At 41.0% G+C, this 26,750-nt stretch overlaps 2 protein-coding genes across 2 annotated transcripts; both read right to left on the reverse strand.

The window, feature by feature from the left end:
* Nucleotides 1–4,961: 4,961 nt before the first annotated feature.
* Nucleotides 4,962–8,335, reverse strand: LOC112259886 (interleukin-8). The gene is made up of 4 exons (XM_024434566.2): nt 8,013–8,335; nt 7,337–7,460; nt 7,052–7,135; nt 4,962–5,559 (listed from the first exon to the last, which is right to left on the reverse strand). Exons 1-4 carry the CDS (start codon nt 8,074–8,076, stop codon nt 5,493–5,495), a joined length of 339 nt encoding a protein of 112 aa, XP_024290334.1. The 5' UTR covers nt 8,077–8,335; the 3' UTR covers nt 4,962–5,492.
* Nucleotides 8,336–18,838: 10,503 nt separating this feature from the next.
* Nucleotides 18,839–23,158, reverse strand: LOC112259887 (interleukin-8). The gene is made up of 4 exons (XM_024434568.2): nt 22,834–23,158; nt 20,778–20,901; nt 20,508–20,591; nt 18,839–20,236 (listed from the first exon to the last, which is right to left on the reverse strand). Exons 1-4 carry the CDS (start codon nt 22,895–22,897, stop codon nt 20,170–20,172), a joined length of 339 nt encoding a protein of 112 aa, XP_024290336.1. The 5' UTR covers nt 22,898–23,158; the 3' UTR covers nt 18,839–20,169.
* Between the last annotated feature and the right edge of the window lie 3,592 nt (nt 23,159–26,750).

Here is a 26,750-nt window from a genome sequence, read left to right on the forward strand (position 1 = left end):
ATGACTTGGTTTTTGCTATGACATGCACTGTCAACTGTGTGATCTTATGTGTGCATTTCCAAATCATGTCCAATTGATTTTACCACAGGTGGACTCCAATCAAGTTGTAGAAATATCTCAAGTTTGATCAATGGAAACAGGATGCACCTGAGCTCAATTTTGAGTATCATAGCAAAAGGTCTGAATACTTATGTAAATAAGGTATTTCTGTTTTTTTTGTGTTTTTTTTTCTATAGATTTGCAAAAACGTGTAAAAAGCTATTTTCGCTTTTGTCATTACGGGGTATTGTGCGTAAATTGATGATGAAAAAAAATATTTCATCCATTTTAGAATAAGTTTGTAACAACAAAATGTGGAAAAAGTCAAGGGGTCAGAATACTTTCCAAATGCACTGTATATAGTATGATATTTTTTTATTTAATTTTTTATTTGAGAACAAGTTCTCATTTACAATTGCGACCTGGCCAAGATAAAGCAAAGCAGTTCGACACATACAACAACACAGAGTTACACATGGAGTAAAACAAACATACAGTCAATAATACAGTAGAAAAATAAGTCTATATGCAATGTGAGCAAATGAGGTGAGATAAGAGATGTAAAGGCAAAAAAAGGCCATGGTGACGAAGTAAATACAATATAGCAAGTAAAACACTTGAATGGTAGATTTGCAGTAGAAGAATGTGCAAAGTAGAGAGAAATAGAGCAAAATAAATAAATAAATACAGTAGGGGGAGAGGTAGTTGTTGTGGTAAATTATAGATGGGCTATGTACAGGCGCAGTAATCTGTGAGCTGCTCTGACAGCTGGTGCTTAAAGCTAGTGAGGGAGATAAGTGTTTCCAGTTTCAGAGATTTTTGTAGTTCGTTCCAGTCATTGGCAGCAGAGAACTGGAAGGAGAGGTGGCCAAAGGAAGAATTGGTTTTGGGGGTGACCAGAGAGATATACCTGCTGGAGCGCGTGCTACAGGTGGGTGCTGCTATGGTGAGAGCGAGCTGAGATAATGGGGGACTTTACCTAGCAGGGTCTTGTAGATGACCTGGAGCCAGTGGGTTTGGCGATGAGTATGAAGCGAGGGCCAGCCAACAAGAGTGTAAAGGTCGCAGTGGTGGGTAGTATATGGGGCTTTGGTGACAAAACGGATGGCACTGTGATAGACTGCATCCAATTTGTTGAGTAGGGTATTGGAGGCTATTTTGTAAATGACATCGCTGAAGTCGAGGATCGGAAGGATGGTCAGTTTTACAAGGGTATGTTTGTCAGCATGAGTAAAGGATGCTTTGTTGCGAAATAGGAAGCCAATTCTAGATTTTACTTTGGATTGGAGATGTTTGATGTGAGTCTGGAAGGAGAGTTTACAGTCTAAGCAGACACCTAGGTATTTGTAGTTGTCCACATATTCTAAGTCAGAACCGTCCAGAGTAGTGATGTTGGACGGGCGGGCAGGTGCGGGCAGCGATCGGTTGAAGAGCATGCATTTAGTTTGATTTGTATTTAAGAGCAATTGGAGGCCATGGAAGGAGAGTTGTATGGCATTGAAGCTCATCTGGAGGTTAACACAGTGTCCAAAGAAGGGCCAAAAGTATACAGAATGGTGTCGTCTGCGTAGAGGTGGATCAGAGACTCACCAGCAGCAAGAGCAATGTATACAGAGAAGAGAGTCGGTCCAAGAATTGAACCTTGTGGCACCCCCATAGAGACTGCCAGAGGCCCGGACAACAGGCCCTCCGATTTGACACACTGAACTCTATCAGAGAAGTAGTTGGTGAACCAGGCGAGGAAATCATTTGAGAAACCAAGGCTATCGAGTCTGCCGATGAGGATGTGGTGATTGACAGAGTCGAAAGCTTTGGCCAGGTCAATTAATACGGCTGCACGGTATTGTTTCTTATCGATGGCGGTTAAGATATCGTTTAGGACCTTGAGCGTGGCTAAGGTGGACCCATGACCAGCTCTGAAACCAGATTCTATAGCGGAGAAGGTATGTTGGGATTCGAAATGGTCGGTAATCTGTTTGTTGACTTGGCTTTCGAAGACCTTAGAAAGGCAGGGTAGGATAGATATTGGTCTGTAGCAGTTTGGGTCAAGAGTGTCCCCCCCTTTGAAGAGGGGGATGACCGCAGCTGCTTTCCAATCTTTGGGAATCTCAGACGACACGAAAGAGAGGTTGAACAGGCTAGTAATAGGGGTTGCAACAATTTCGGCAGATAATCTTAGAAAGAAAGGGTCCAGATTGTCTAGCCCGGGTGATTTTTGCAGCTCTTTCAGAACATCAGTTGACTGGATTTGGGAGAAGGAGAAATGGGGAAGGCTTTGGCGAGTTGTTGTGTGGGGTGCAGTGCTGTTGACCGGGGTAGGGGTAGCCAGGTGGAAAGCATGACCAGCAATAGAAAAATGCTTATTGAAATGCTCAATTATAGTGCATTTATCGGTGGTGACAGTGTTTCCTATCCTAAGTGCAGTGAGTAGCTGGGAGGAGGTGTTCTTATTCTCCATGGATTTACAGTGTCCCAGAACTTTTTGGAGTTTGTGTTGCAGGATGCAAATTTCTGCTTGAAAAAGCTAGCCTTGACTTTTCTAACTGCCTGTGTATATTGGTTTCTAGCTTCTCTGAAAAGTTGCATATCACGGGGGCTGATCGATGCTAATGCAGAACACCATAGGATATTTTTGTGTTGGTTAAGGGCAGTCAGGTCTGGAGACAACCAAGGGCTTTATCTGTTCCTGGTTCTAAATTTCTTGAATGGGGCATGCTTATTTAAGATGGTGAGGAAGGCTTTTTTTTCAATAACCAGGCATCCTCTACTGATGGGATGAGATCAATATCCTTCCAGGATACCCCGGCCAGGTCGATTAGAAAGGCCTGCTCGCTGAAGTGTTTCAGGGCGCGTTTGACAGTGATGAGTGGAGGTCGTTTGACCGCTGACCCATTACGGATGCAGGCAATGAGGCAGTGATCGCTGAGATCTTGGTTGAAAACAGCAGTATTTAGAGAGCAAGTTGGTTAGGATGATATCTATGAGGGTGCCCATGTTTACGGCTTTGGGGTGGTACCTGGTAGGTTCATTGATCATTTGTGTGAGATTGAGGGCATCAAGCTTAGATTGTAGGATGGCTGGGGTGTTAAGCATGTTCCAGTTTAGGTTGCCTAGCTGCATGAGCTCTGAAGATAGATCGGGGGCAATCAATTCGCATGTGGTGTCCAGGGCGCAGCTGGGGGCAGACGGTGGTCTATAGCAAGCGGCAATGGTAAGAGACTTGTTTCTGGAGATGTGGATTTTTTGTTTGTTTGGGCACGGAGCTGAATAGTAAGACAGAACTCTGCAGGCTATCTCTGCAGTAGATTGCAACTCCGCCCCCTTTGGCAGTTCTATCTTGTCGGAAAATGTTGTGGGGTAACTGCGATTCAGAAACCTAGCTGGGCCATCGGTAGCAAGCTAGCATAGGATGGAGGTCTGTTCTTAGCCACCTCGTGCGTTTCTGTCGGTAGATTAGTGGGTTCCGTCTGGTAGAGGGGACCAATCCAATTGGCAAAATAGATATAGTTATAGTGACCCAAGAAAAATTGTCCGATAGACCTATTCAGATAACAGCTAACGATTAGCGGGCCGCAGATGGGCTTTCAGGTAACGTCGCGACGGAGGGGCCAGTAACTCCCTCGGGCAGATAACGTCGGTAGTCCAGTCGTGAAGGCCCGGTGGGGCTCTGCATCAGCAGTAAAACGGGTCCGGATAGGTGATTGTAGCCCAGGAGTGGCTGATGGAACTCTTCAGCTGGCTAGCTCCGGAATAATTGATGTTTGCTCCGGGATCGACGTAAGCCAATAGTCACACGGATAGCAGCTAGCTAGCTGCGAGATCCAGGTATAAATGGCCAGAGCTTGCGGTTGAAATCCGGGGATATGGAGAGAAAAATAGGTCCGGTATGTTCTGGTCTGAGTTGCGTTGTACAAAACTGGCGATAGCTTTTCGAGCTAAAGGATAGCTGATGACCACAAACCGTGGTTAGCTGAGTACTAACATTAGCCAGTAAAGTGGCTAGCTTCTGGCTAGCTTCTGGTTAGCTTCTGGCTAGCTTCTGGTTAGCTTCTGGCTAGCTTCTATTGTGGATTTCAGATTTGAGGTAAATAATATATATTTTTAAATAAATTGGTGAGGCGGGTTGCAGGAGAGTGTTTTGAAGTTGAGTTTTTGGAAAAGAAAATATATAAAACATGTGAAGAAAGATGTAAATATATATATACACGGGACACGACAAGACTAGGACAAAGGACGTCTGACTCATACCATCTTGGTATAAGATGAGATATGATAGATATGGTGGTGTGGGTTATAGTATGATATGGTGGTATGGTATATACACTGAGTGTTTATATGACATAGACTTCCCAGGTGAATCCCTGTGAAAGCTATGATCCCTTATAACTTATTAAATCCACTTCAGTGTAGATGAAGGGGAGGAGACAGATTTTTAAGGGTTGAGACAATTGAGACATGGATTTTGTGTGTGTGCCATTCAGAGGGTGAATGGGTAAGACACATATTTATGTGCCTTTGAACGGGTTATGGTAGCATTTGCCAGGCGCACCATTTTGAGTGTGTCAAGAACTGCAACGCTGCTGGGATTTTCATGCTCAACATTTTGCTGTGTGTATCAAGAATGGTCCACCACCTAAAGGACATCCAGCCAACTTGAAACAACTGTGGAAACCACTGGAGTCAACATGGGCCAGCATTCCTGTGAAATATTTTGGAAACCTTGTAGAGTCCATGCCCCTGATGAATTGAGTATGTTATGAGGGCAAAAGGGGGTCCAACTCAACATTAAGAATGTGTTCCTAATGTTTTGTACAGTCAGTGTATATATGATATGGTACAGTCTAGTAGAACATGGCATATAGGGTATGAAAGCTGATGATATGTTATGATATGGCATAGAGACAAACTTGGCAAAACAGGTATGCTGTTTAATTAAAAGTTTAATTAAATGAACTACATTTGACCAACAGTACAGCCATAGAGCAGTGCTCAAGGTGTGATATGTATATATCAATTTTTTGATTAAGTACACATACAACTAATTTTTGAGCAGATTGTTGAGAAAACAAGTAATCTATGTCCCATAAATGTTTGCTTTATTTGAAAAAAGAATACATGACTATAAATATATCAAATACAGGTTTTATATCAACAATACTATTACATTATTCCTTCAGGTCTATACTGTATAAATATAAAATATAAATACCTACATATAATAAACACATTAAAAGGACAGCCACTTTCTAGGTCAGTGTCCCCATCACTGTCCTGACTCATTGATTGAAGTCTCTTTGGACCAGAGGAAACAGTGGCCCCTACTGGCACTCCAACACCACTTGTTCTGGTTACGATCACCCATTCAAGACTTGACTGGGGCCAACCCCACTTCAAAGATAAGCCAGCAGAGGGGTTGCAGGTTGGCACAGCCTCCAGTGCCAGACAAAGAGTGATCAAGTGCTAGTGGTGGTATGTGTGGAGAGAGTCTCAATGGAACGTTGATTCTGACGCTGTTGATTTCTGTAGGAGAGAAGGTGTGCTGATTAACCCTCTGAGATACATGTTAGAATCCATAAGCTTCATGGCAGACTATATTTATGGCTGAATAGATCCTGTACTCTGTTAAGCTTTATGGAAGAATACATTTTCATCAGAATAGAGAGTGTACTCTTAAGCTTCATGGCAGACTATATTTATGGCGGAATAGATCCTGTACTCTGTTAAGCTTTATGGAAGAATACATTTTCATCAGAATAGAGAGTGTACTCTTAAGCTTCATGGCAGACTATATTTATGGCGGAATAGATCCTGTACTCTATTAACTTTCATGGAAGAATACATTTTCTTCACAATAGAGAGTGTACTCTGTTAAGCTTCATGGAAGAATATATTTATGGAAGAATCGATACTGTACCCTACCCTGTGAAGCTTCAAACCATATTTATTTAGAGGAAAATACAGGTAACTGACAAAATAAAGGAAACAACAACATTGTTTTCTCTTAATGGGGTGTTGGGCCACTGCGAGCCAGAACAGCTTCAACTCGCCTTGAGATAAATTCTACAAGTGTCTGGAACTCTATTGGAGGGATGCAACATCGTTATTACACAAGAAATTCCATCATTTGGTGTTTTGTTGATGGTGGTGAAAACACTGTCTCAGGCGCCGCTCCAGAATCTCCCATAAGTGTTCAATTGAGTTGAGATCTGGTGACTGAGACGGCCATGGCATATAGTTTACATCGTTTTCATGCTCATCAAACCGTTCAGTGACCAGTCGTGCTCTGTGATGGGGGGCATTGTCATCCTATGGGTGAATAACCATGGTAGCCAAAATAACTGGACCTGCCCAGCATTTTTATGCATGACGGGATGTTAATTGTTTAGGAATTGCTCAGGAACCACACCTGTGTGGAAGCACCTGCTTTCAACATTATTTGTATCCCTCATATACTCAAGTGTTCAGGTGTACCTGTAAATGGCCCATGATCTTTATGGCACACATAGATGACATTATCTAACTACGCAAGTCAGTTAAGAACCAATTCTTATTCACAGTGGCGGCTTACACTGGCCAAATCCGGACGACTCTGGGACAATTATGCGTCGCCCTATTGGACTCCCAATCACGGCCGGTTGTGATACAGACTGGAATCGAACCAGGGTGTCTGTAGTGACACCTCAAGCAATGAGATGCAGTACCTTAGACCGCTGCACCACTCAGGAGCCCAATATATCAAATGAAATAAACATGATAAATATATGTACTCCACCATTCAAAAGTTTGTGGTCACTTAGAAATGTCTTTGTTTTTGAAAGAAAAGCACAGTGTAGACAGTACAGTGTAGACATTGTTAATGTTGTAAATGACTATTGTAGCTGGAAACGGATGATTTTGAATGGAATATCTACATAGGCGTACAGAGGTCTATTAACAGCAACCATCACTCCAAATAATAACATCATTCTGACTTCATAAAATAGCCTGTGCAATAAAACATCCATAGACTCACACTTTGATTTGTCTTTCAATCAGTGTTTTGGCAAAATTCCCATTTGGGTCGAGACAGAGCGAACCCCTGGTTTTCAGTGTGACACTGATAGCGAGACAGACAGACAGAGAGAGAGAGAGAGAGAGAGAAAGGGGTGGGGGGAGGGGGGTGAAAAAGAAAAAGAATGGGTTAGAGGGAGGGAGGGAGATGTTTAATTAAATTAATAATTGAAATATATTTGGAAAGCGTGCATCTAATTTTCTTACATTACAGTACAGTACGGCACAGCATGGCATAAAAACTCACATGACTTCTTCCTTAGAGCAGTGTGAGCGAGGACGGTAATAGGTCAGTTTCCTGATTAAACTGATATTCACCCCCCCTGCGTGTACTTTAGGACAGCGGCATCGAGGATATTGTATACCTCTCCCTGTAGAGAAAAAACAGAAAGTCAAACAAAACACTTTAGTCTCCCTCTACATTCATAAACAATCCCCTAATCTAGTTTTAGGCGGGATTCGATCTGAAACCATGTTACAGCGAGCTTGAGATTCAAAGGTAATTTCCAATTTATATTTTTTTCTACCATAAATATGATCTCAGCCAACAAGGTAACATTGCCTTTAAAAGACGCATTATCGACAATGTTATACAGATTGTATCCCGGACTTAAAACTTTATTGTAAGTGGCAAGAAATGAATAACATAGTTCACACCCGTAGTCCACAATTCTATAGTTAGATAAACACTGAGTGTACAAAACAATAAGGACACGTTGCTAATATTGTCTTTTTGCCCTCAGATCAGCCTCAATTTGTCAGGGTGTGGTGTTGAAAGTGTTCCACAGGGACGCTGGCCTATTTTGACTCCAAAGCTTCCTACGTGTCCTTAATGTTTTGTACACTCAGTATAAGTTCAACGTTCTACAAAATAATACTAATTGTCATCAAAAGTTCTACGGACAGATTTTTAAGCCAGTTACCTTGTATCATGTAGATGACGTCTGAGCACACCAGAAGAACGATAACAGCCATTGCAGTATTCATGATGATCTTGACTCTGTAGACTGTAGTTGCAGTGTGGCTGTTGTATCAGAAGGTAGACCAGTAAGCCAGCTGCAGTCTTCTTCTTCTTCAGTTGCAGTGAATTTCTGAGTTTAACAGTTTTCTTTGCTGAGTTGCTATTCTCGTCTCCAGTTTAGATTCTGTCTGCTGCATCATGGAAAGAGACATATTATATGGTCTGAGCTCTGTGAAAGTGACTCGAAAGACCACATACCAGAGTTGAGGGGAAGCACGCCAAGTCTTGCATCTGGTAACATTAGTGTTCACCCACCCACCCGCCTCCCCTCTTCTCCCCTCCCACATAATGCATGTCTGAACAGCAGCTCTTCTCTACCAGAGAATTTCACAAAAAACTCACCACTTTTCATTGTTAGAATCTCCTTTTTATGAGACACCTTCCTTCCATCCTGTATGGACACTGAACCAGTGACGTGTGTTGAGGTCTGAGGATGGGTAGACACTTTATATTGAGCCCTGTGCTGCCTCAGACACTGTGTCAGGTCATGCTAGAACTAAATGCTGAGGAGCTGCCCAGGTGATTCGTCTTGTACCATTTGTGAACTGTACACTCCGACAAGACCAGCCTTAAGTACATGTCATATTTTGAACGGCTCTCATTTACTGGTGTTGAACTTTTGTGACATTGTTTTGCAGTCCATTAAGCGAAGGAAATGAAGTTCACCAAGGTGATAAAACCTGGCTCTCATCTGAACATTGATATTGTCCAGTATGTTGTAGTAGATTCACCCCCTCTCTATTCTGATCGGCTGTTTACTATGAGTTTTGCGTTCTGCCATTCCCAGTTCATTGTATTTCGGAACAAATCGCTCATAGAAACTATCCAAGTCTTGCCACTGCCTTTCCAGTAATTTCATTCTGTCGCTGATACAGGTACGGCAGAAACCAATATCCATCACTTCTTCTGCAGAACATGGAAGAGCGGTTTAATTGAAAATGCCTTCATAGGCCTTGAGAAAAAAGAACGGTGGCGGCCTCTAGATGGGTTGCTAACTGTAAAAATAAATAAAAATCAGCAAAGGCATGTAATAGTCTAACAAAAATATTTACGAGACATACAACAAATTCAAAGATTTTACTGTTACAGTTCATATAAGAAATGCAGTCAACTGAAATAAATTATTAGGCCTTAATCTATGGATTTCACATGACTGGGAATACAGATATGCATCAGTTGGTCACAAAAACTGTCACGGTTCCCCCATGTTCTGCTGCTCATTCTATGCACCAGTTCTGGAAGCCCTGATTAGTAATTGTATATATTTGCCCTCTGTTCAGCATTGTCTTGGTCAGTCATTGTTCCCATGTCTGTTGGCCTACTGAGTACCTATGCTTTGTTGTTTCGGCTTTCAAGCTGTCTGTATTGTGCAATTGTTATTACGTGTCCTGTTTATTCATTAGAGGTTTACCCTCACTGTTTTATTTGGGTTACATCCCTGTGTTTTTGTATACGTGTTTGTTTTGTGCTTCGTCCCTGTGCCTTTTCATGGTATGTTGTCTTTTTGGGTGAAGTATTAAAACCCCCTACTACGTCTTCCTGCGCCTGTCTCCAATCATTTACACAACGAGACAGATGCCTTAAAAAAATGGGTCTCACAATTAGCCTCAGGATCTCGTCACGGTATCTCTGTGCCTTAATAAAATTTGAGAGTGGCACAGAGGCCTAAGGCACTATATTTCAGTGCTAGCGGCGACTCTGGTTCGATACCAGGCTGTATCACAACCGGCTGTGATTGGGAGTCCCATAGGGCGGCGCACAATTGTCCCAGTGTCATACGGGTTAGGTGAGGGTTTGGCCGGGGTAGGGCGTCATTGTAAAATAAGAATTTGTTCTTAACTGACTTGCCTTGTTCATAAGGGCACAAGGCGAGACCCAAATGCAGACACAGGAGGCAGATGGTTGAACTCCAATATTTATTATATTAAAAGGGGTAGGCAAAAGGCAGGTCGGGGACAGGCGAGAATTCAAACAGTACCAGGCGATTGGCAGGCTCGAGGTCAGAACAGGCAGAGTGATCAGGCAGGCGGCTTCGACGTCAGGACAGGCAAGGGTAAAAACCAGGAGGGCTAGAGAAAAAACAGACTAGGAAAAATAGGAGCTGGTTGCTTGGCAAACAAGACGAACTGGCACAGAGAGACAGGAAACACTGGGACAAATACAGTGCCTTCCGAAAGTATTCCCCATTTATACGGAGACTTGATTACACACAGGTGGATTGTATTTATCATCATTAGTCATTTAGGTCAACATTGGATCATTCAGAGATCCTCACTGAACTTCTGGAGAGAGTTTGCTGCACTGAAAGTAAAGGGGCTGAATAATTTTGCACGCCCAATTTTTCAGTTTTTGATTTGTTAAAAAAGTTTGAAATATCCAATAAATGTCGTTCCACTTCATGATTGTGTCCCACTTGTTGTTGATTCTTCACAAAAAAATACAGTTTTATATCTTTATGTTTGAAGCCTGAAATGTGGCAAAAGGTCGCAAAGTTCAAGGGGGCCAAATACTTTCGCAAGGCACTGTACACTGGGGACTAAAGGGGAAAAACAGGAGACACCAAGAGGTGGGTGGAGACAATCACCAAGACAGGTGAAACAGATCAGGGCATGACATAATTAAATAAAGGTTAAATAAACAATTCTGGAGTCATTGAATTTCAGTGTGTTTCAGAGGGAGGAGATATGTTACAACACTGTTCTCTACTTCTAAACACTTATGAATCAGCTGCACAAAGGGTGCTATGTTTTAAATATCCACATTCCACCATGTCGGAAAGAAAAGCCCTGGCATTATTAAATCATGGTTTGTTTAAACACTCCCCAACAACCTAAAATTTAAGTAATTTGTCTGTCTGTGTGTGTGTGGCCTTGCGAGGAAAATCCACTGACTGTCCCTGTGACTCAATAAATACCAACTCAGTTCAATGAATGGAAGAGTATTAACACTTTAAATGATTTCTCTGTGTTACTGTAGCAGATGCGATTCATAATAAGATATTTCCTAACAATTAAGATGTTAGCTTATTCTGTGGGAGACCTGGGTTCAAATCCCACCAGTGACATCTCTGTGACTCAAACAATACTGCTGCCAATACCTATGGATAACACTGATATTTCTTATTTCCAAGGACAAATAGGTTATTAGTCTTTCATTGGAAGCATTACTAAACCACCCACTACTTTCAAGCATGGTTGAGATGCTTGTCCTTGATGGCTTAATAATCTTGCGACTAGCAATCCCGGATCCGGGAGCGTAATCATAGCCTCAAACGAATTAGCATAACGCAGCGGACATAAATACCCCTAGAAACTTTTCCTATTCATGAAAATCGCAAATTAAATACATTCAAACACAAGTTTAGCCTTTTGTTAATCACACTGTCATCTCAGATTTTCAAAATATGCGTTACAGCCAACGCTAGACAAGCATTTGTGTAAGTTTATCATGGCATAATGCTATGCTAGGCTCTGCTGGCAGCAGGCAACATTTTCACGAAAATAAGAAAAGCAACCAAATTAAATCATTTACCTTTGAATAACTTCGGATCCATCCTCAAGGTGTTTTTAACATATATATTCGATAATATATCCGTCGAGGCAATTGGTTTCTCATAAGAAGCGATTGGAAAAATGGCTACCTCAGTATTTTACGCAAGATTTTCTGCGGGAGACACCCTGTGACCACGTGCTGTATATGGTCCCTTACGGCTATTCTTCAATGGAAATGCGTAAAAAGACGTCACAATTCTGTAGACACCATGGGGAATATGTGGAAAACGTAAGCTCATTCGTACCTCATTCACAGCCATATAAGGAGTCATTGGCATGAGGCGGTTTCAAAAAATGTGTCACTTCCTGGTTGGATTTTTATCTGGGTTTCGCCTGTAACATCAGTTCTGTTGCACTCACAGACAATATCTTTGCAGTTTTGGAAACGTCAGAGTGTTTTCTATCCAAAGCTGTCAATTATATGCATAGTCGAGCATCTTTTCGTGAGAAAATATCTTGTTTAAAACGGGAACGTTTTTCATCCAAAATTTTTAATAGCACCCCCTAATGCTTAACTGGTTTTAATTAACAAAGTCTTCAGAGCTGCCAAACTGATAAGGGTCTTATGTTAGGGAAGTGTGTGTTCGTTTGTTTGTGTGTGTCTGTGTGCAGGGAAACACTCTTGTTCATTGACACTTGTAGAATCTATGCCCTGATGCATTGAAGATACTTCAAAACACTTTATGTTGGTCCTTCCTTTTTATTTTATTTTTTACATTTATTTAACCTTTATTTATACAGGTTTTTCTCATTGAGATAAAATCTATTTTTCAAGGGAGACCTGGTTCAACAGCATCAGGGGGAATAAAGTTTCAGACAAAACAACTTACATACACTAACACAACATTAAACAAAGCACACATACAGTGCAACAATTATATATCAGTCAAAAAACAGGGATATCATAACTAAAAAACAGCTGTCCTAAAGACAATTACAGTCTTCTATGATATTTACATCGATCAAGTGTTTAAACTCCATCAATGTGACTACATCATCACATTTTAAAATGTTCAGGAGAGAGTCCCAGGACCATGAAGCTGAGGAACTAAAACTATTTCTACCATGACCTGTTCTAATTCTTGGTACTGTTAAAGCAAATGAGAATGGGACAGTAATTTATATTTATTTACTGGCCTGATTAAAAAATAATAAAGTGCCATTTTACCCCTGATGGCTTTTAAATCAGTGTGTTCCAGTGTTAAAGCCTACGCAATGTCAATGACGACCAGCTGTCACGACTTCCGCCGAAGTCGGCTCCTCTCCTTGTTCGGATTGGCGTTCTGCGATCGAGGTCACCGGCTTTCCAACCAACGCCGCGCCATTTTTCATATATCCATTTGTCTTGTCTTGTTTCCATACACACCTGGTTTTCATTTCCCCAATCAATCTACTTGTATTTAACCCTCTGTTTCCCATCATGTTTTGTGTGTAATTGTTTCATGTTTTTGTGGTGTTTTATTATGCGCTTTATTTTTGTATGTTCCTGTAACGGCCTTCGTCTGTTGAAGGAGAGTCGGACCAAAATGCAGCGTGGTGGTTACTCATGTTCTTTAATGAAAAAATAGCGATACATGAAATAACTAAATAAATACAAAAACAACAAACGAAACGTGAAAACCTAATTACAGCCTATCTGGTGAACACCACACAGAGACAGGAACAATCACCCACAAAATACACAGTGAAACCCAGGCTACCTAAATATGGCTCCCAATCAGAGACAACGAGAATCACCTGACTCTGATTGAGAACCGCCTCAGGCAGCCAAGCCTATGCTAGACACACCCCTAATCAGCCACAATCCCAATGCCTACAAAAACCCCAATACGACAACACAATAAACCCATGTCACACCCTGGCCTGAACAAATAATAAAGAAAACACAAAATACTAAGACCAAGGCGTGACAGTTCCGTGTTTTGAGCGCATTTGATTTATGTACTGCTCTCTTTTTTGCTACTAAAATAAAAGTGCTGTAACGTTCGTCGTCTTCCTCTGATGAGGAGTAAGAGAGGTCGGACCAATTTGCAGCGTGGTAAGTGTCCATTTTAATAAGACAAACTGAACACTACAAAAATACAAAATAACAAAGTGAAACAAATGAAACGGTCCCGTGTGGTAACAAACACTAACACGGAAAATAATCACCCACAACTCAAAAGTGAAACCAGGCTACCTAAATATGGTTCTCAATCAGGGACAATGATGAACAGCTGCCTCTGATTGAGAACCATACCAGGCCAAACACAGAAATTCCAAAACATAGAAAAAGGAACATAGACAACCCACCCAACTCACGCCCTGACCATACTAAAACAAAGACATAGCAAAAGAACTAAGGTCAGAACGTGACAAGTGCGCCTGTTTACATCACTCTACTCTCCTTCACCTGACTTCGCCTCTATACACCCGTTGACACCAGCCAACGGCTCTGTAGAGATCACAATGATGTGTTAGACGTTTTTCACTGTTAATGAACCTGAGGGCCGCATGATATACTGAGTCAAGTACACTCAGTGTAGTGGCTGAGGCCTGCATATATATAACATCACTAAAATCTGTAACCGCTAGTAATGTACATCGTACCAGCTCCTTCCTGGCTTCCAGGGAAATAAAAGCCTTATGCCGGTAATAAAAACCTATTTTCATCTTGAGCTTCATTAAAGTTATCCACATGAATAGTGAAGCTCAGCTTGTCATCAGCCCACACTTCCAAATATGTGTACACTTGGACTTGGTCTATAGTATGTCCATCCAATGAAGCAATGGCGTGATTAGTATCATGCCTGACATTTGAATATACCATGCATTTATTTTGGCAGTTACCTGTAGATTCAGTATCTGTAGGAAAATTCCTCACACTTGTCCTTTATCACTTGTTAAATGCAACCTCCTCTTTGTATTTTAATGGACACACCATCACAATAGCTCCAACTCTAACCAGCAATAGTTAAGAGAAATAAAATCCTTTATTCAAGCCAAACTCTGAACAGTTTTTAAACTGTCTATCCAGCTTCACTGCAACTCTGTGTCCACTTCAGTAGCATTACATCATTGGTCTCCTGTCCTGGACAAGATTTAAGGGACATTTATCTGAGTCAAGTTGAAGGGCCATTTGGTAACACATACTTTTAAGGGGTTCTTGTTTTGGTTCTAACAAGCGTTACACCGAGGCCTGTACTCTGGAGCGGGATTGATTTGGAGGTGGAGGGTCCGTCATGGTCTGGGGCGGTGTGTCACAGCAAAATCGGACTGAGCTTGTTGTCAGGCAATCTCAATGCTGTGCGTTACAGGGAAGACATCCTCCTCCCTCATGTGGTACCTTTCCTGCAGGCTCGTCCTGACATGACCCTCCAGCGTGACAGTGACACCAGCCATACTGCTCATTCTGTGCGTAATTTCCTTCAAGACAGGAATGTCAGTGTTCTGCCATGGCCAGCGAACAGCCCATATCTCAATCCCATTGAGCATTGGGACCTGATGGATTGGAGGGTGAGGGCTAGGGCCATTCCCCCCAGAAATGTCTGGGAACTTGCACTGCAGTACTTAATGCAGCTGGTGGCCACACCAGATACTGACTGTTACTTTTGATTTTGACCCCCCCCTTTGTTCAGAGACACATTAATCAATTTCTGTTAGTCACATGTCTGTGGAACTTGTTCAGTTTATGTCTCAGTTGTTGAATCTTGTTATGTTCATACAAATATTTACACATGTTAAGTTTGCTGAAAATAAACAGAGTTGACAGTGAGAGGACATTACTTTTTTTGCTGAGTTTATTTACGCGTCGATGTCTTTGTTCGTCATCTCTCTGTTGAAACCAATAAATCCTTCTATGGGGAATGGTGCGATGGGTGTAACACTCTGGTTGTCCACCAGAGGTCACAATGTTCTTCTTTGTAGTTGACTTCGTCTTGTAGTGGAGTGTTCAAATAGAACAGATATTCAGATGCACCAATGGTTGTCTGAGATGGGATTTTCTTACTTCCCACCTTGTGTCTTTAGTCAAAGTTCTAGGACCAGCTGCAGACTGGCAATATTAAGGTTGGATCTTTATTTTCTTCACCTCGTGTGGATATTCAAAGTTCTAACCATTTTAAGCCGTGTAGCCACAGCTAAACTTTTTTGGTCTTAGCGTTTCAACCATTTGTAACGTTTAGCTCACGCTTCACGTCTGCTGGTCTGAATATGTTAATTCTTAATGAGTCCTTTTAAGCACTCTTCTGTCCGCATTCGGTGTGTGGCTTAGTTAATGTGCAAATTACATGAAAAACATTATCTCATTAGAAAACCAAAATCACATTCCTATCTTAACAAAAATAGTTGAATTGTTCTTTATATTGCTATCATCAGCCATTTGCCAAGCTGATCTGAGTGAGGCCTTGGATCCTCGACCAGGAGAGTCATGAAAAATGTTTGCTAAGTACAATGTAGTAACTACTTTTTGCACAGGATTTAGCTAAGTAAAATTAAGTGTATCTTGTGGGGAACTTATTTGTAATGAGTGTGTACTTATACAGTACATTACCCATGCTGACAACCTTATCCTATTTCTTACGTTTCTAAAATCAGTAGCGGTGGGTGGGTAAAATCACTGTGGAAACCAAGCCAGGTAATTACAGCCTATGTGTTATGATAATTGCGTTGTTTGCTCTATAACCTGTTAGTTCATACTGTATGCCTTGACACTGTGATGTATAGGCCTAAGGCCGAGACAATAGGAAGACACAGTGGCAGTAATTTGACCGTGAAGGCCTGATTCACACAGTCTCCTCTGAACAGTTGATGTTGAGATGTGTCTGTTACTTGAACTCTGTGAAGCATTTATTTGGGCTGCAATTTCTGAGGCTGGTAACTCTAATTAACTTATCCTCTGCAGCAGAGGTAACTCTTGGTCTTCCTTTCCTGTGGTGGTCCTCATGAGAGCCAGTTTTATCATAGCACTTGATGGTTTTTGCAACTGCACTTGAAGAAACTTTCAAAGTTCTTGAAATGTTCCGTATTGACTGACCTCCATGTCTTAAAGTAATGATGGACTGTTGTTTCTCTCTGCTTATTTGAGCTGTTCTTGCCATTAAATGGTATTTTACCAAATAGGGCTATCTTCTAAATTCCACCCCTACCTTGTCACAACACAACTGATTGGCTCAAACATATTAAGAAGGAAAGAAATTTCACAAATGAACTTTTAACAAGGCACACCTGTTTATTGAAATGCAAAGGGTGGCTTCTTTGAAGAATCTCGAATATAAAATGTATTTGACATGTGTTATTTCATAGTTTTGATGACTTGACTATTATTCTTCAATGTAGAAAGTAGTACAACATTCAATAAAACCTTGAATGAGGAGGTGTGGCCAAAGTTTTGACTGGTGTTGTATATTTTTGACAACTTTTACTTTAACCCCACAATCTGCCCATAGTAAGCTGTTTCTCCCTGTGGCTAGGGTGGGTCATCTAGGTGTTTGTATGTCTATGTTGGCCTGATATGGTTCCCAATCAGAGACAGCTGTTTATCATTGTCTCTGATTGGGGATCATATTTAGGTAGCCATTTCCCCATTGTTAGTTGTGGGATCTTGTCTATGTTTAGTTGCCTGTCTGCACTAGTTGTATAGCTTTACGTTTCATTCGTTGTTCTTTATTTGTTTTGTTCAGTGAGTTTCTCTTTATTAAAAGTATGTGGAACTCTATGCACGCTGCGCCTTGGTCTCATCATTACGACGATCGTCACACCACTACAGTTCTAAAGAAAATGATTTACTTTTTCCTCCATACATGTTCCCTGACACCCAAAAGTACTCATTACATTTCAAATGCTTAGCAGGACAGGAAAGTGGTCAAATTCACACATTGTCAAGACAACATCCCTGGTCATCCCTACTGCCTCTGATCTGGTGGACTCACTAAACATAGTTGCTTCGTTAGTAAATTATGTAAATTATGGAATTGTAAATTAGGGAATGGACTCTATCCACATGTTTATTCATCCTTCTGTTTTCTCCAAACAAATGTAAATGTTTTTTGTCTTAATGTTGTAATCTGAGTGTTGGAGTGTGCCCCTGGCTATCCATACATTTTAAAAACAAGAAAATTGTGTCGTCTGATTTGGTTAATAAGGAATGTGAAAGGATTTGACTTTTGACACTGAAGTATTGTATATTTAAAACCAAATACATTTGAACTTTTATTCAAGGAGTGTTTTACTGGGTGACATTCAGTTTTACTTCAGTCATTTTCTACTAAGGTATCATTACTTTTACTCAAGTATGACAATTGGGTACTTTTTCCACCACCTGCTATCGTTACACTATAATAACAAGTAAGTACCCATCAAGATACACTTCCTTTTAACTAGCAAAATCCTGTGTAACACCTAGTAATTACATTGCACTTATGCAGATATTATATGTACTCTGGTGTACTAGTGTATTTTTTCTCCCACTTAGATCACACTTCCGGAAGCTTGAAAATGAGGGTCAGTTGTCAGGATGGGTAATGTACTGTAACTGAGTCAGGTTGTGTTTATTTGTCTGTATAGCTCAGGGATGGCCTCGTTGTTGAACTGTGGGTGGTGATGGACTTGTGTCGTGGACTTGTGGTTGTTGGTTTTTCCAAGCAAGACATATACACAGAGTGTAAAAAACATTAGGAACACATTCATAATATTGAGTTGGCCCTCAGAACAGCCTCAATTTGTTGGGGCATGGACTACAAGGTGTCGAAAGCGTTTCACAGGGATGCTAGCCCATTTAAAACCCAGCAGCATTGCAGTTCTTGACACAAACCAGTGATCCTGACACCTACTACCATACCCCCCTGTTCAAAGGCACTTAAATATTTTGTCTTGCCCGTTTACCCTCTGAATGGCACACTTAAACTATCCATGTCTCAATTGTCGAAGAGCCTTAAAATCCTTCTTTAACCCGTCTCCTCCTCTTCATCTACACTGAATGAAGTGGATTTTTACAAGTGACATCAATAAGGGATCATAGCTTTCACCTGGATTCACCTGGCCAGTCTATGTCATGGAAAGAGCAGGAATTCCTGATGTTTTGTACACTCAGTGTATATATGATATGTTACAGTCTGGTACAGTAGAGCACGGCATATAGGGTATGAGAGCTGATGCTATGGTCTGGTTTGGCACGGAGACAGACTTGGCAGAACAGGTATACTGTTTCGTTAAAAGTTGTATTAAATAAAGTACATTTGTCCAAGAATACAATCATTGTGCAGTGCTCAAGGTGTGATATGTGTACATCCATTATTTGATCAACTAACTAATCTATGTCCTATTATTGTTTGTTTTATTTATTTTTAAAACACCTTTTGTATACAGACAAGAAACTTATGAAATTCCTTTGAAAATAAATACCTCAAAGACAGGTTTTATATCAACAATACTATTATATTATTCCTATACTGTATATATAAACATTAATAAAGATATATAAAAGGATGGCACTCTTCGTAGGGCAGTGTCTCCATCACTGTCCTGACGCATTGATTTAAACCTTTTACTGCAGTGGGCTATATCAGGGTCACACAGATTGTTTCTTGGTAGTCTTAAACAAATCCACATTTGAAACAAAAGTATATACTTCACACACATGGTTATGGGCTTAAAAAAGAAGACACCTGTATCATGTCAGATATAGTTGAAATGTATATCATTTTGAGTTTGCACCCAAATATTTTACTTTATATTGATGGATTCTGGGTTCTGACTCCTAAAACTTGAAATAGGGTTAATTATCAGGTATCCTATTAAAATATTGAGTGATATGGTCTGGAGAGGGTTTACACCAGAAGTTCATGGTTATCTGTAGGAGGAAGGTATATGGTGGGTGCAATTAAGCTTGGAATGTGCTGAGTGCAGGGAAAATGATCACATGTGGCAGCACTGATAAGAGGAGTAAGCACTTTGGGTTAGAGGTCAGGTCAGATGAAGTGAGGAAGAACAGGTATCACTAAGGTTCTGTCTAGCAACAGAGATGTATTGGCTATTCAGATGTGTAGGAGGAGACTCAGCATAGGATAAAGGGTTAAATATCAGTGCTTGTGTGAATCTGTCTTTTGTCTGAAGCAGCTGTATTGACCCAATGGGCGAATAAACTTGGTTTAAGCTTTACTAACCGTCAAGAGAGTTTTACTAGGTTCATTTAGAACCTAACAATATACACCACAGAAGACAGAAATATAACAAAACTGTTTCACATAGAAACACCGGATTTTCGGCAACAACAAAAAAAATATATACATTAATTAATTATGAAATTATGAAACATGAATTACATTCCACCCATTAGGCCAGTGGGTAATGTCAATGCAGGAAAGGATTTATGTCTCTTTGGACCAGAGGAAACAGTGCCCCCTACTGGTGCTCCGACACCAGTCGTTCTGGTTACGGTCTCCCATTCTTGGCTCGACCTGGGCCAACCCCGCTTCAGAGGCAAGCCCCTAGAGGGTTTGCAGGGTGGAACAGCTTCCAGTGCCAGACAAATCAAGTGCTAGTGGTAGTATGTGTGGAGAGAGTCTCAATGGAACGTTGATTCTGACGCTGTTGATTTCTGTAGGAGAGAAGAAGGTGTGCTGATTAACCCTTTGAGTTACGTGGTAGAGATACTGTACTTCAAACCATATTTAATTCAGGGAAAATGTATGGCTCATGTTCCTTAAGCCAATGGCACACATAGAAACAGTAAACAGAGTTTTTATATATATATATAGTGTACAAAATACTGCTAATATTGAACAACTAAATTCACAAAAATAACTTATAAAGAATAACAGAATTCTGACTAACATAGCTTGTGCAATACAATACATATATAAACTTACACTTTGGTCTGTCCTTTAATCAGTTTTTTGGCAAAGCTCCCATTTGGGTCGAGACAGAGCAAACCTCCGGATTTCAGTGTGACACTGATTGATAGAGAGAGAGGCGGGGGGGGGGAGAGAGAAAGAAAAATTGTGGGGGAGAGAGATTTTTTTATCAAATTTAATTATTGAATTGATCATTTAAATATATATTTGGAGAGTGTGCATTTCATTTTCTGTAAGTACAGTACATTACATGACAGTACAGCACTGTATAGTACAATAACTCACATGAGTTCTTCCTTAGAGCAGTGTGAGCGAGGAGGGTAATAGGTCAGTTTCCTGATTAAACTGATATTCACCCCCCCTGTATGTACTGTAGGACACCGGCACCGAGGATCTTCTATAGTTCTCCCTGTAGAGAATTAAAGAGAAAGTCAAACAAAACACTTTAGTCTCCCTCCTCATTTATCAACAATTTCCTATACCAGCTTTAGTATGGATTCACTCTGAAACCATGTTACAGCAATCTTGACATTTAAAAGTAATTTCTAAATGAGCAGACATCTGCAACATTTACTGCACAACATTTGCTGATCTCAGCCAAAGAGATAATTTACCTTTTAAAGGCAATGTTATTGACAATATTATACGGATTGAAACCCGGCCTTGACGTTTTAGTGGCTATTGCAAGAAATTAATAACACGCACTACTGGTCAAAAGTTTAAGAACACCTACTCATTCAAGGGTTTTTCTTTATTTTATTATTTTCAACATTGTAAAAACACATATGGAATCACGTAGTAACCAAAAAAGTGTTAAACAAATCTAAATATATTTTAAATTTGAGATTCTTCAAATAGTCACCATTTGCCTTGACAGCTTTACACACTCTTGGCATTCTCTCAACCAGCTTCATGAGGTGGTCACCTGGAATGGTGTGCCTTAAAAGCTAATTTGTGGAATTCTTTTCCTTCTTAATGCATTTGAGCCAATCAGTTGTGAAAAGGTAGGGTGGGTGTATACAGAAGATAGCCCTATTTGGTAAAAGACCAAGTATGGCAAGAAGAGCTCAAAGAAGCAAAGAGAAATGACAGTCCATCATTACTTTAAGACGTGAAGGTCAGTCAATACGGAACATTTCAAGAACTTTGAAAGTTTCTTCAAGTGCAGTCGCAAGAATCATCAAGCACTATGATGAAACTGGCTGTCATGAGGACCGCCACAGGAAAGGAAGACCCAGAGTTACCTCTGCTGCAGAGGATAAGTTCATTAGAGTTACCAGCCTCAGAAATTGCAGCCCAAATAAATGCTTCACAGAGTTCCAAGTTACAGACACATCTCATCATCAACTGTTCAGAGGAGACTGTGTGAATTAGGCCTTCATGGTCGAATTGCTGCAAAGAAAACACTACTCAAGGACACCAATAATAAGAAGAGACTTGCTTGGGCCAAGAAACACGACCAATGGACATTAGACTGGTGGACATCTGTCCTTTGGTCTGGAGTCCAAATTGGAGATTTTTAGATCCAACCGCTGTGTCTTTGAGAGGCTTCGGTGTGGGTGAACGGATGATCTCTGCATGTGTATTTCCCACTGTATAGCATGGAGGAGGAAGCGTTATGGTGTGGGTGTGCATTGCTGGTGACACTGTCTGTGATTTATTTAGAATTTAATGCACTCATAACCAGCATGGCTACCACAGCATTCTGCAGCGATATGCCATCCCATCTGGTTTGGGATGAGTGGGGCTATATTTGTTTTTCAACAGGACAATGACCCTCCAGGCTGTCTAAGGGCTATTTGACCAAGAAGGAGAGTTATGGAGTGCTGCATCAGATGACCTTGCCTCCACAATCCCCCGACCTAAACCAAATTGAGATGGTTTGGGATGAGTCGGACCGCAGAGTGAAGGAAAAGCAGCCAACAAGTGCTCAGCATATATGGGAACTCCTTCAAGACTGTTGGAAAAGCATTCCAGGTGAAGCTGGTTGAGAGAATACCAAGAGTGTGTAAAGCTGTTATCAAGGCAAAGGGTGGCTACTTTGAAGAATCTCAAATATAAAGTGCATTTTGATTTGTTTAACACTTTTATGGTTACTACATGATTCCATATGTATTACTACATAGTTTTGATGTCTTCACTATTATTCTACAATGTAGAAAATAGTACAGATAAAGAAAAACCCTTGAATGAGAAGGTGTTCTGAAACCTTTGACCGGTAGTGTAGTTCACACCCATAGTCCACAATTCTATAGTTAGATATGTTTAATTTTCTACAAAATATTAAAACATAATACTAATTGTCATCAAAAGTTCTACAGACAGATTTTTAAGCAGTTACCTTGTATCATGCAGATGACGTCTGAGCACACCAGAAGAACAATAACAGTCATTGCAGTATTCATGATGATCTTGACTCTGTAGACTGTAGTTGCAGTGTGGCTGTTGTGTCAGAAGGTATACCAGTAAGCCAGCTGCAGTTTTCTTCTTTTTCTTCTTCAGTTGCAGTGAATTTCTGAGTTCAACAGTTTTCTTTGCTGAGTTGCTATTCTCGTCTCCAGTTTAGATTCTGTCTGCTGCATCATGGAAAGAGACATATTATATGGTCTGAGCTCTGTGGAAGTGACTCGAGAGACCACATACCAGAGTTGAGGGGAAGCACGCCAAGTCTTGCATCTGGTAACATTAGTGTTCACCCACCCACCCACCCGCCTCCCCTCTTCTCCCCTCCCACATAATGCATGTCTGAACAGCAGCTCTTCTCTGCCAGAAAATTTCACAAAAAACTCACCACTTTTCATTGTTAGAATCCCCTTTTTATGAGACACCTTCCTTCCATCCTGTATGGACACTGAACCAGTGACGTGTGTTGAGGTCTGAGGATGGGAAGGCACTTTCAATTGAGCCCTGTACCGCCTCAGACACTGTGTCAGGTCATGCTAGAACTAAATGCTGAGGAGCTGCCCAGGTGATTTGTCTTGTACCATTTGTGAACTGTACACTCCGACAAGACCAGCCTTAAGTACATGTCATATTTTGAACGGCTCTCGTTTACTGGTGTTGAACTTTTGTGACATTTTTTTGCAGTCAATTAAGTCAAGGAAATGAAGTTCACCAAGGTGGTAAAACCTGGCTCTCATCTGAACATTGATATTGTCCAGTATGTTGTAGTAGATTCACCCCCTCTCTATTCTGATCGGCTGTTTACTATGAGTTTTGCGTTCTGCCATTCCCAGTTCATTGTATTTCGGATCAAATCGCTCATAGAAACTATCCAAGTCTTGCCACTGCCTTTCCAGTAATTTCATTCTGTCGCTGATACAGGTACAGCAGAAACCAATATCCATCACTTCTTCTGCAGAACATGGAAGAGCGGTTTAATTGAAAATGCCTTCATAGGCCATGAGCAAAAAGAACGGTGGCGGCCTCTAGATGGGTTGTTTTCAGCTGTTTGCAATTACAAACTCCTTCTGCAGCTGGATAAAAGCCAGTGTCCCTTTGTTAGGAAAGTGAGCTTCTTGGTATGTATGTGCTGTGTTGGTTGCTGGTCTGGTAAAATTGTTGTAAAGTATTTTGTAGCTGGTCCTGCTGAGGTATGTGTATGCCAAAAGGACTGTTTGTGATTATTGAAATTGTTCACTTTAAGTTAGTAATTATTCTGTTTTTGTTCCTGAAGGGGAAGGCACGTTGGGGGTGTTTAGGCAAGAGGCCTGCGGGCATACATATACCCGTAGTATGTACTCTGTCTATGCACACTAGGTAAGATCTGGGCGGACCATCCCCTGTATTTTTGTTAGTGCGCCAGGTGGCGTTAAGAATAAGTAAGTCGTGGATAGGTAGGTAAGGTAGGAGAGGGGGCTCTTTAACTTTTACTTTCTTTGCTTTGGTTCTGTCCAGCCCCTTTCCCCCAAATTACCGTGTGAAGGAAGAATACATTCCCTGTTCTCTGCCTCTGTCATCCTTACCCACACCTACAGTCACATACCTGTTTCACTCCAGGTGGAGTTCAGTGTTGCAGGGTGTTGCGTTCCCTCCTCCAAGAGGCGTGCGTAACACAGTCACACGTCCAGTAGCAATGTTCCAGGGAGTCTAAGTCATTGGTCGTAGTCTGGATGCCAGATGTTTAGCTAACACTCCAAATATTATCAGATGAATAAGAGTAGCAAGGAATGGAATGACAGAGGCTTTAAAGCTCAACAGACTGGTACTACTTAGACTACTTTTGCTCTCGAGTGGCGCAGCGGTCTAAGGCACTGCATTTCAGTGCTAGAGGCATCACTACAGACTCCGGTTCGATCCCAGTCTGTATCACAACCGGCCGTGATTGAGAGTCCCAAAGGGCGGTGCACAATTGGCCCAGTGTCCTACGGGTTAGGTGAGGGTTTGGCAAGGCCATCATTGTAAAATAAGAATTCATTCTTAACTGACTTGCCTAGTTAAATAAAAAAATGTATAAAAAATTCAGGAGTCATTGAATTTCTTTGAGTTTCAGAGGGATGTTGCAACGCTGTTCTCTACTTCTAAACACTTCTGAACCAGTGTGCTGTAATTTAAATATCTACATTCCACCATGTGGGAAAGAAAAGCCCTGGCATTATTAAATCATGGTTTGTTTAAACACTCCCAAAACAAACTATAATGAGGGTAAATTGTCTGTCTGTGTGTGTCTGCCTTGCGAGGAAAATCCACTGACTGTCCCTGTGACTCAATAAATAGCAACTCAGGTCAATGAAAGGAAGAGTGTTAACACTAAATTATTTCACTGTGTTACTGAGCAGATGTGATTCCTAATAATGAATTTCCTATTGGGCTAACAAGTAAGACTTTGGCTTCTTCTGTGAGAGACCTGGGTTCAAATCCCGCCAGTGACATCCCTGTGACTGTCAATGGGTGGGTGTAGCTGGTGCCTAGAAGTCAGGTGCAGGAGAGCAGAGATGAGTGGACAAAGCACTTTACTAAGGCAATCATTTGCACAGAACGCAACCGCGTCACAAAACAAATGTCCAACGAACAAGTGAGGCAGCACAAAGTACAAAAACCTAAGTACCAAGTACCGGCTGCCACAAAGCACGGGTAATAAAACAAAACCTGGCGCAAACCAGCCGGAAGCGTGCCAACCTTGACAATAAACAATTTCACACACAGACATGGGGGGGGAACAGACGGTTAAATACACAACAAGTAATGAGGGAATTGTAAACCAGGTGTGTTGGAAAACAAGACAAAACAAATGGAAAATGAAAGGTGGATCGGTGATGGCTAGAAGACCGGTGAAGTTGACCGCCGAACACCTTCCGAACAAGGAGAGGAACCGACTACGGTGGAAGTCGTGACAGTGACTCAAACAATACCTATGGATAACACTGATATTTCTTATTTGCAAGGACAAATGGGTTATTAATCTTTCATTGGAAGCATTACTAAACCACCCACTACTTTCAAGCATGTTTGAGATGCTTGTCCTTGATGGCTTAACAAAGTCTTCAGAGCTGCCAAACTGATAAGGGTCTTATGTTAGGGAAGTGTGTGTTCACTTGTTTGTGTGTGTCTGTGTGCAGGGAAACACTCTTGTTCATTGACACTTGTAGAATCTATGCCCTGATGCATTGAAGACACTTATTCTTTTACATTTATTTAACCTTTATTTATACAGGTTTTTCTCATTGAGATAAAATCTATTTTTCAAGAGAGACCTGGTTCAACAGCATCAGGGGGAATAAAGTTTCAGACAAAACAACTTACATACACTAACACAACATTAAACAAAGCACACATACAGTGCAACAATTATATATCAGTCAAAAAACAGGGATATCATAACTAAAAAACAGCTGTCCTAAAGACAATTACAGTCTTCTATGATATTTACATCGATCAAGTGTTTAAACTCCATCAATGTGACTACATCATCACATTTTAAAATGTTCAGGAGAGAGTCCCAGGACCATGAAGCTGAGGAACTAAAACTATTTCTACCATGACCTGTTCTAATTCTTGGTACTGTTAAAGCAAATGAGAATGGGACAGTAATTTATATTTATTTACTGACCTGATTAAAAAAGAACAGAGATAAAGTGGCATTTTACCCAGTATGGCCTTATAAACCAGTGTTTCAGCCTACGCAAGGTCCGTAGAGATCATAATGATGGGTTTTTGATTGGTAATGAACCCGAGGGCTGCATGATATACTGAATCAAGTACACTCAGTGTAGTGGTTGAGGCCTCCATATATATATATTTACTAAAATCTGCAACCAC

This window comes from Oncorhynchus tshawytscha, linkage group LG10 (assembly GCF_018296145.1).
Source record: "Oncorhynchus tshawytscha isolate Ot180627B linkage group LG10, Otsh_v2.0, whole genome shotgun sequence".
NCBI classification, from domain to species: Eukaryota; Metazoa; Chordata; class Actinopteri; order Salmoniformes; family Salmonidae; genus Oncorhynchus; species Oncorhynchus tshawytscha.

What these genes read in the sequence shown, in the direction of transcription:
- LOC112259886 (XM_024434566.2), bottom strand. Translation starts at nt 8,076, where the DNA reads ATGAATACTGCAATGGCTGTTATCGTTCTTCTGGTGTGCTCAGACGTC. An exon ending in TGCTCTAAGGAAGAAGTCAT is followed by an intron (nt 7,136 to 7,336) that starts GTGAGTTTTTAT and finishes TCTCGCTATCAG; the next exon opens with TGTCACACTGAAAACCAGGG. An exon ending in ATTGAAAGACAAATCAAAGT is followed by an intron (nt 5,560 to 7,051) that starts GTGAGTCTATGG and finishes TCTCTCCTACAG; the next exon opens with AAATCAACAGCGTCAGAATC.
- LOC112259887 (XM_024434568.2), bottom strand. Translation starts at nt 22,897, where the DNA reads ATGAATACTGCAATGACTGTTATTGTTCTTCTGGTGTGCTCAGACGTC. An exon ending in CGTCATCTGCATGATACAAG is followed by an intron (nt 20,902 to 22,833) that starts GTAACTGCTTAA and finishes AATTCTCTACAG; the next exon opens with GGAGAACTATAGAAGATCCT. An exon ending in ATTAAAGGACAGACCAAAGT is followed by an intron (nt 20,237 to 20,507) that starts GTAAGTTTATAT and finishes TCTCTCCTACAG; the next exon opens with AAATCAACAGCGTCAGAATC.